Below are 10,049 nucleotides of genomic sequence, written 5' to 3' on the forward strand. Positions count from 1 at the left end.
TTAAATTCCCTTTGCCCAATGCCGAGGAAAAATGAAAAACACCCATGTACTTAAAAATCCACTGCAATTACAAGGGAGGAGAAAAGGTTCCTTCATTAACATTGATATTCTTTTACTCTATACCGATACACATCAACATTAAGGGGATATGAAAGTGGCATCTAAAAGATCAATCCTTCATGAAACCTTTCCCCGAACTGGGTGTACCGAATCGTTTCAAACACTATAATGTAAATATGAAGACCCTCATGAAACTTCATTGTTCTTTTTTTTTCCCTCATAGCCTCTATATTCACATTGTAAAGTTCAAAACGATTCGGTAAATCCAGTTTGTAGAAAAGTTTCATAAACGAGACCTCGGTGACACCACTTTAACATCACCTTAATGATATTATTTCCTAAATACGTAAACTTCTCCTTATGGTCGTTACAGCACTTTTTCCTCTTTCAACAAAATTGGAGCAGCTTTTTTTAGCTTTTGAAATCAAACCCTGGAAATATTGTAATTTTTTTTTTCCCCCCAACGTTTATGGTCGGTGCTTGGAGAAGAAGATTTAACAAATGCGATGCAGCGTGCACTTGCCATTCTGGACGAGCGAAATGCATTTGGGTAGCAGTCGAGTTACAATGCACTTCGGCTCAGTCCTCCACGAGGCATTCTCGAGGTGTCTTAAAGGCCGCGCAATGGAATCTGAAAATATCTCCTCACGGCAATTTGAAAATGTCAACGTTCCGTCGTAACGATGCGTAATGAAAATTCCTTCGATTACGACGAGCATCGGAGGATTCGATCTCTTCATCAGGATCCTCGATCGGCGTTCGAAGCCTGAGCGTTTCATCCCAGCAAAAGAATCAAATGATTCATTATATCAGAAAATTCAATTATATACTGTTTACTTATTAAAAGCCATTACATCCTACAATGATCAAGAGTAGGTGTCACATTTTACCTGCACCATTAAAAAACTAATCAATTCTTGAAACCCTCATTGGATATTGTATTCAGATACGGTATACTAAATTGACGTCGTACATGTATTTAATATACATTCTTTTCACCCCTCGGTTTACATAATTTCCGGGAAAATACAATGAAATTCGAAAGCTGTTCGTAAGTTTACAAATATTGCGTACCGAATTAAAATCATTACGTCAAATTTCCAAAAATTCATATAAGTGTCTACACTCAAGACGTACGAAATTTACAAACAATTTTTAACAGTGAGTTAAAAAAAAAGGATACGAAATAAAATGACGTCTAAAACTTGGATTTATTATCACGCGTAGGTGCAATTGCATTATTTATGATGCCCAACTTCGCACAGCGTAGATTTATTCGAGGCACGTAAACGTGTACGGTATTTTCCGATCGCCGATAAAAAAAGGAAAGAATAAAAAAGAAAAGTCGTTTCGATAGCGATCTGGATACACTGTTATATTTGACGCGCGTCTCCGAGATTATTATCGCCGATGCCTTGAGAAACGGATAAGAAATTGTCGATCCGCCGAGCGCGAAGTGCGCTAACCGGAAGTCGATGCAGACCGAGAGGATGTTCCTCGAGTCACGTTCGACGTGTTCCAAGGAAAGGATGGAAGGGAAGGAAAAAGGTTCCTAGGGAGAGCGGTATGAATCTTCATCCTATCCCTCCACCCAGAACAAGTAAACGCGTAGACGCCATTCATCTTGTAGAACGTACCTTATGTCCGGGCATTAATTACTAATCGTTAATTATCGCCCCGAGGTTGCCGAACAACCTGTGCCGCTGGTCTGTACCACATTATCGGTACATATTGCTATCATAACTTTCGCTATCTTCCACGTATAGGTCATCGATAATACCCCAGTCGGGAGTTTTTGTAAATAGGTTCACACACGCCGAGGCGCGTAACGCGGAGCTCAATATTTCATCGGTTTCATCAGATACGGTGATTGTTAATAAATTACGAGTCCGCCACGCGTAATCTCGCTGAAAGACTGGTAAACGCACGCTTGCCTCTTATTATCCACGTGGAAGTTGTGCTTTATAACGAGTCTTTCTTTACCGTATCTTCGGGTCCCAGCAATTATGAAATCCCGACGTAATTATATTTTTGTTTACAAGTTCAAAACCTATTATTTATATTTTTACGCGAACATAGGCTCGTAAATCTTGTAAATAAGCGTTAAATGCTTTTCAATGTCTACTGCAAGCTCCACGTGGCAATAAAAGTTGCCACTAGGATTTTGAACGTTTTAGGTTATACACTTTTCTTTTAACAGAAATATGAGATTTCTCTCGCGACCTATATCAATCTTCCTTTAGATGCTATTAGAGATTATTTTTCACTTTATCAAATATGACGCACTCGAAATTATGTCGTTATTTCGAAACGAAATTGGTGATAGGTAAAGGCTCCTGAAACACCTTTCCCTATAACGAGTCTTTCTTGACCGTATCTTTTGGTCCCAGCAATTATGAAATATATTTTTGTTTACAAGTTCAAAACCTATTATTTATATTTTTACGCGAACATAGGCTCGTAAATCTTGTAAATAAGCGTTAAATGCTTTTCAATGTCTACTGCGAGCTCCACGTGGCAATAAAAGTTGCCACTAGGATTTTGAACGTTTCAGGTCGTACATTTTTCTTTTAAAAGAAATATACATATAATGCGTCTTGCGACCCGTATTGCTTTTCCCTCAGATGCTATTACAAATTATTTTTCATTTTATCAAATATGGTGCACGCGAAATTATGCTATTATTTCGAAAAGAAATCGGTGATCGTTAAAGGCTCCTAAAACACCTTCCTTCCCGATAAATACGTGTAGAACGACAAGCCGCAACCCAGTAAAGGATTCAGGGTCGACTTCCTCTTCCCGTTCCGAAAGGCTGCTAATTAATGAAGATGTCCGGCGCGTGGGCCCGCGGCTAAATTAAAGGGACAGGGCCGGCCATTAGAATACTTAACGAGGACACCGCGAGGGCGCGGGACGCTCGCCGGAGAAGGCGCGGGTGATGCGATGAATCACGTAGTAGTCTCGGCCCCGCGCGGGAATATTAAATTAAATCTACTTAGCCCCGAAAAGACGCGCGCCGGGAAATATGCCGGCGGAGTCGAGAGACGGAATCGAGGGCGAGAGAAGGGAAGGGATAAGAAACGGATAAAGAAGAAGAGATTAAACGAGGCATAAATAAAAGGCAAAAAAGGCGCGACTTATGCGAGCGCCGTTAAATGCAAAATGGATGGAAATAAAGAAGAAAGGGGAGAAAGAATGAAGTGAAGAAAAAAAAAACCCGAGTGGAAAGGAGAAGGATTCTCTTCCTTCCTTCTTTGAACGAGATCTTTATTTCGTGGCCATTATAACGCGGTGCCCTGAGTTAAAGCCACGTAACGAAACGTGAAGGAATGGGATACTAAATTGACCTCTTCCGACCGAAAATTTAGGTACCGGGGGAAGATGTTTAAGGACCAACAGAAGGAAAGAGGAAGCGAGAAGCGGAAACGAGGCGCGACTTACGCGAGTGTTTCCACGTAGGAGAGAGACGGGAGAGAAAGAGAGGAGGGAAGAGGACTCGGAAAGAAACGCGGGGCGACAAGAGTGCTTGTAGGTGGAAACGAGAAGGAGGGCCTCTTCCTCTCTCTCTCTCTCTCTCTCTCTCTCTCTCTCTCTCTCGGCCCGGGTTTTTTTTTCTCCCTTGGAAAGAGCCTTTAGGTTGGCAATCTCCTCCGGAGTTGAAATCACAAAATGAAATATGAAATAATGGTCCGTGCCCGTGGCTGGTAGAAGGCACGGGCGCGGGCGCACCCATATCTACGCCCCCATGCCTATGTACCCGTGTATATACTCGGCTCTCGCGTGTACATACACATCCAGGGCACACAGGGCCCTCGGCTAATATATTTTATACGTACATATATGCACCGGTACGCACGCACGTCCCGACGCTTGTAACGCGGGCCACCGAGCTAAATGTACCTACGAGTACCCGAGGGTACCCGAGGGTACCTCACAGTACGTACGAGTACCTCGAGCACTTGCGCTCGCGTGAGACCCCGTGTGCGTTCGCCTTACTTACTTTTTAGGCCTTGTCGCGAACATCTTACGTACGCATTAACCCTTACCCTCGTAATGATATTCCGCTCTACCGTGGACTTGCATCCTGCATTGCACCGTGGTAACCCCCAAGTGCACCGGACGACGAGGTCGACTTCGAGGCCGATTTCGAGGCACCGGTTTCTTTCTGCGACCCTCGATTCGGTTAAAATCCCAAAATGTGAGATTCAAAAGTGCTGCTAGATGATGAGAGTTTAATGAACATATTTATTTGTGTATATATTTCGTATGGAATTATTTAATAATGGCGAAAGTCTGATCGTGGGCATCGAACTGGAGCTGATGGGGGTGAAATCGGAAGCTCTGTTATGCAGTTGTGTAATAATAATTGTGAGATTACGAGGTCGGTTTTCTTCCTACGTACCTCGTTCCGGTAAAACTCTCGAAATGAGAAATTTAATAGCGATTCTAAATCCAGGCATGTATTGAATAATATTTTATGCATACATTTTGTGTATGCATTTCGCCTGGAATTATTTCATAATGGCGAAGGTTTCATTGTGGAGATCAAACTCGAGATGCTGGGGTGTAAACTGTAACTCTGTGAGTGGTTATATAATAATAATTGTGAATCGATAAAAATACTTAGTGATAGAAAGTAGAGTCAACTATACATTGGTAAACTAAAACCATTGTACAAATTGAGTGGAAAGAGTTTATATTAAGACGTAAGATGTAATAATAGTTATTACACCCAAAATGACTGAATCTTTGCAACACGAACGCGATTACGTTTATGGTTATTTAATAGACTGTGCTAAATTACGATGTTAACGTCTATCTAGGTGTAATTGTGTTTCGCATATTGTTGACAATTAAGTGGTGACTCGTAGAAACGGACAGTATTTCAATGAAAATAACATAAGATTGCCTGGAGTGTATGCGTTTTAGATTTTTTGTCCTGCAGTATTGTTATGGATCGTTACTTTTGCGTTTCTTCTTGCTTTTCTTTGCCTCAGCCGTGCAAACCTAAGAATATACCGTGGTACAGTACCGAGTATCGCGTTCGATAATTTATTGGCCTAGTTTGCACCGAGGTACTTGGTACGCATATGAAGTGGTATATCCGTTTTCAATTTTTACCAGGTTACCAGTATATGTGGTACAGGCGATTGTTAGGTGCCCTTGGTGCGGATATTATAAAATGTACTTGGAACGAACCTCGAATTATTTAAATGAGAAATGTTTAAGTGGCTTTGCAATTGCGTATGTCATTTCGCCAGGGTCTCATATGTTTTATGCGATGCAAGGTCTATTTGAAGACACGATTCAATAAATCTAGGCGAGCCGTTTTAATTAACTAATATTTATTATGTAGCTAGAAAGCTAACCAAACCAAAGTTGATAAGATCTACCTTGCAAACTTAAGTATTCCTGTTAATTAAATCCTAGCTAATTAAATTCCTGCTAATTAAATAACAGCTGGAAACAGATTTATTTAACATTCCATGTAATTTTTCTTCTCTTTTAACGCTTGCATTGGAACACAGAATACACGGTGAGCACAATTACATGTTTCATTGTTCCAAATTAAAGTGGTCTTGTTTCTAAATAAAACTTTCAAGTCCCGATAAAAAATAGCATCACCTCTTTCCCATCCTTAAACAACTCATCGAAATAGGACCAATCTTTCTATAGAGTATTATAATTGATAAACTACCCAATATTTATTAAATCCACGAATTCAACTTTTTCCACTGGTCTAAACCACGATCCTTTCTTTATTTACTATTTTCCCCGACATGGACTGTGGTGATCATTAATCAATCGTGATCTTTCCTTGATCACCTCAAAGTCCTGTCTCTTTACAAAGAAATATGAAATATTATTCACCACTACAACTAAAATTATTTCACACTCCCATCATCTGAATCGAGAATTCCCAATATTCAAGTCCCGTCAGTCACATAATGTCAAGGTGATGCGAAAGTAGCGTCAAAGAGTTCTCGTCCATGAAACTTATCTTCAACCTGGGTGTAGTGAATCAATTCAAACTTCACAATATAAATGTGAAGGGTATAAGGAAGGACTTGAAACTCCCAAATTTCAATTTTTTAAAAATCTGTTCATAGATATCTTTAAAATTTCTTGTAAAAAATAAAATTTCACGAGTGTCAGGACCTTCCTTATAACCTCCACATTCACATCGTAAAGTGTGGAACGATTCGGCACACCCAGTTCGAAAAAATGTTTCATGAACGTTTGATTCCCAGATGCCATGTTCACATCCCCTTAATAACAAAAATGTTCATAAAGCCTCATCCTTGACCTATCCTAGAAGAGTGGTAAAAATGAAATCCTGCCACTTTCACATCCCCTCGATAAAAAAAAAGTTAATAAAGCCTCATCCTTGACCTATCCTAGAAGAGTGGTAAAAAATGGAATCCTGACGCGTCGACTTTAGCAGCAACCGTGTCAGACGTAGTGCCCCAGGGGGGTTGTTTAGCCTTAAACACCTGTAATAACGGGCTGTTATGAATCCTTTCTTTAGGGAAAAAATGGCGAGGTCTTACGCCACAGGACAGAAGACCTTACGTAGAGGAGGCCGAGAGGCTGAGGGTCATACACATGCAGGAACACCCTAACTACAAGTACCGGCCTCGGCGCAGAAAACACGCGAAACGAGCCCCCGGGGCTCCATCTTCGCCACCCTCGGCGACAAATGCAGCAACCGGTAGGTCCAATCCTGCCGGAGCTACGATTCATCATTCCATGTAAGTCATCGCCAGAGTTTAGCCTTGATGGACGGGATTGCGTTGATCCACGTCGGTGTAAACGTGTACCCGAGAGACGCCCATTAATGAATCGGCGAATTTTTATCCACCTAGAGACACGATCGCAGTCCCACCTTGTTGCACGATCCTGTTTATCCCAGACGATGGGATACGACGGGACGAAAATAGAGCCGGGCTCGTTTTGCCTTTAATTATTATGCTAATTCCCGTGCGCGGTGAATCGGCTAAAAGACCGCCACTGGAGACAGAAGGAGGTCTTCAGGCCCTGCCTCTTTCGAATCGGGTTAAAAAAATTGATCTTTAGCAAACCTAGTTACGTGGGGGAATATTTATTTATATATGTATTTATTTTCATCCTGCACTGAGGAAAAAAGAAATGGTTGACTGAAAGTAATATGCGTCGGTACAACAAAATCCGGCGATCAAATGCGCCCAGAGAAATGTCAGTAAGAGTGAAGGAAATTACTTTGAATCAACGGGGTAATTTCTTTTCGCAACGAAATAATCGTTTTCCGTCATTATATGTGATTCAGGTGACAGTATATATGTCAACCATACATATTTCTTTCAGTCAACTAATCTTTCTTCTCCGTGTGCGAATCGAATCTTGGTGGAGTTAGATATGCTACATAGGCGGTATTGTCGGTTTTGGAATTATCGAAAGATGGGATTAAAAAAATGGAAGGTTCGCTTCAGGGAGGAATTCGCAGAAAATATAAATAATCTCAAATTGAAGGCCTTTATTCCCCGGTAATAGGGATTTAGAAAATCTTCCCGGAGAATTGACAATTTTACTAAACTTGTACGCGTCTTTGTGAGGACATCCGGTAGGCTTGCAAACGTACACGTCACAGCTCAGATAATTAATATAGTAATTTTCGTTTAATTTCTTGTTCATTCCTGGAGTAGAGATTTAAGAACCGAGGAGTAGAAGCGTTTAGTGACGTTCGACTTGTAGAATGAGGCATCGATATTCTTTGCAGGTCCAAAATGGACAGTTTCCAAGGAATCCCCCAGATCCCATGGGGCGGCCACTCGCCGATGTCATCTTTATACCATCAACAGCAACAGAGCATTCAGGAGTACAAATCGGAAAACAATTCTCTTTACGGCAGCCCATATACGCCGATTATTCATACGCCGGATATATCTCCGGTCGCCAGCCCGGAACCGGATGGTAAATGAATAAAAAAGTAACACGTATACAGTAATTGCGCCGTAATTCTAATCGATAAGGTTTTCGAGACGGACCTTTTCTCCCTTAAGTTTTAAGCTCATTCACGGTGCGCCCGATTGAGGTGAAAAAATACACCTCACGTGCGATATGCTCTGGAACGAGCCACTTCGCCGCGATATACCGCATTATTTACGTGGCATTTGAACTCAATTCCACGGTCAATGTGCAATCGCATGTGCTCACTGCTAACTCGCTACCTACCACCTTGCGATGTCAAAGCGAAACTTGATCTCAGATATTGACGCGAAACCAATCAATTCAAGATTTCATCTACATTTTTCATGGATAGATTTTCCCTGACGCGAAGAATAAGTTTTTAGTTGATGAAATATCGCGATGAACGCATTCTACAATAAATGTACAATTGTTTTTGTTCATTGCTCGTTACCTACAATCTTACGATGTCAAAGTTATATAACTTGGTCTCAGATATTGACGCGAAACCAATCAATTCGAGATTTCATTTCCATATTCATTGCCGATACATTTTCCCTAGTTTACACAATCCTGTCTTTTAACTGAAAAAGAATGACGAAATGGTAAAAACGAGAGGGCCTTCTTCTATTTGCGGAAAATTTACGATGAAAACGATAGAATTTATAAGATAAATGTATAAATAATTGTATGAAAGATTTCATAAGAAATTCAAACGTTTGATTGCACTTTCTGATTACTTACGAATTTATAAATACACGTAGCAAATATTTTAATGAACCACTCATTTTACATGAGCTCGGGAATTACATGCATCTAAATCGTGTATTTGTTTCTCTACACCAATCAAACTTTAATTTTAAATTATCAATTGACAATTTGGCAGTAAGTATATATCTTAAGGTAAGATTGAAAATAGTGCGAAAAATTATTCCAGGCGATGGAACGCGTCTTCCTTCATCCCAAAATCCGGATCCCGAAAGGGACCTTATGGAAGGCACGTCCAAGCAACACGGGGAAATGAACGAACAAGCGAAACGTTATAGTTTCATGAATGCCGATGGCCAATTACATCCTGGACACAGCGGTACAAGTATATCATCCTGTCAAAATACAGGCGGTTATACGGATACCTTGACTTACAAGAAGTCAGTAAGTGAGACCCTTTGTTTCCTATTTCCTGACCATAATGGACTATACTGGGAAGACTTCTACTAAACATTTTCCTAAGTCTTATCAACGTGAACATTGTCATGTTCGATTAGCAAAACAAAGGTTCAGATAAATTGAAACAAAATGGGTGTACACACATAGTAAATTCAGGGACCAAATGGCGGGTGGTACGTCCATCTAACAAGCAAGTCTATTCCTTGAATATGTCCAGTAACAAAAAAGTATTTCAATGATCTAAATAATCTAATAAATTTCTGAAATAACAGGATGCCTTACAAAAATATGATTTTTGTATCTAGCTTCAATTATCTTTCGTTGGATCTCTCAATGTCCTCATACATTGGGCATTATAGTTTTAAGGTATTCCCTGTTATCGTGTAATAATACCTGATAATTAATTTTTTTCTTACAATCAGGTGGGATATTTAAACTTTGAGAGGCAAAGCTCCAGCATAGCAGCAGTCGGCATAGCAAATGGCATGATGGTTTCGTGCAATAAATTGCGCTCTGGCTTCGAAAATGTCGGATCCGTCACCGGCACCTTTTACCCACCTGTTGCGTCCCCTCATGATCAATCCATACATTATTCCACCGGTTCCCAATCGACAAAGTCAGCTAATTATTCGATGCAGTCTAACGTTGAGGGAAATTACAACCCCTGTAGCAACAGACAACAGTCTATCGGGATGAGAGCCGCAGTAGAGGGTTGTTCCGGTAATTACAACGTTTAATATCAACATAATTGATATTTATCTCAAGTACTACTATTACTAACCCATACAGAAAGGAGAATATTATTCGCAATGCCTTGTTCTCTTGAAAGCCAACAATTATACATTTCTTTAAAATTGTGCTTAAATCTCCCTACTTCT

At 40.4% G+C, this 10,049-nt stretch overlaps 1 protein-coding gene across 3 annotated transcripts in view; it reads left to right on the forward strand.

The window, feature by feature from the left end:
* LOC105701565 (putative transcription factor SOX-15) overlaps window positions 1-10,049 on the forward strand; it is an 80,391-nt gene that overhangs the window by 69,206 nt on the left and 1,136 nt on the right. For all 3 annotated transcript variants that reach the window (XM_012428411.2, XM_012428409.1, XM_012428410.1), the window contains 4 exons: window positions 6,590-6,812; window positions 7,817-8,010; window positions 8,942-9,156; window positions 9,594-9,891. In XM_012428411.2, the coding sequence (XP_012283834.1) occupies window positions 6,590-6,812; window positions 7,817-8,010; window positions 8,942-9,156; window positions 9,594-9,891 (930 nt within the window). The remainder of the gene's footprint in view (window positions 1-6,589; window positions 6,813-7,816; window positions 8,011-8,941; window positions 9,157-9,593; window positions 9,892-10,049) is intronic.

This window comes from Orussus abietinus, unplaced genomic scaffold (assembly GCF_000612105.2).
Source record: "Orussus abietinus isolate OABI.00-Male unplaced genomic scaffold, Oabi_2.0 scaffold114, whole genome shotgun sequence".
Lineage (NCBI taxonomy): Eukaryota > Metazoa > Arthropoda > Insecta > Hymenoptera > Orussidae > Orussus > Orussus abietinus.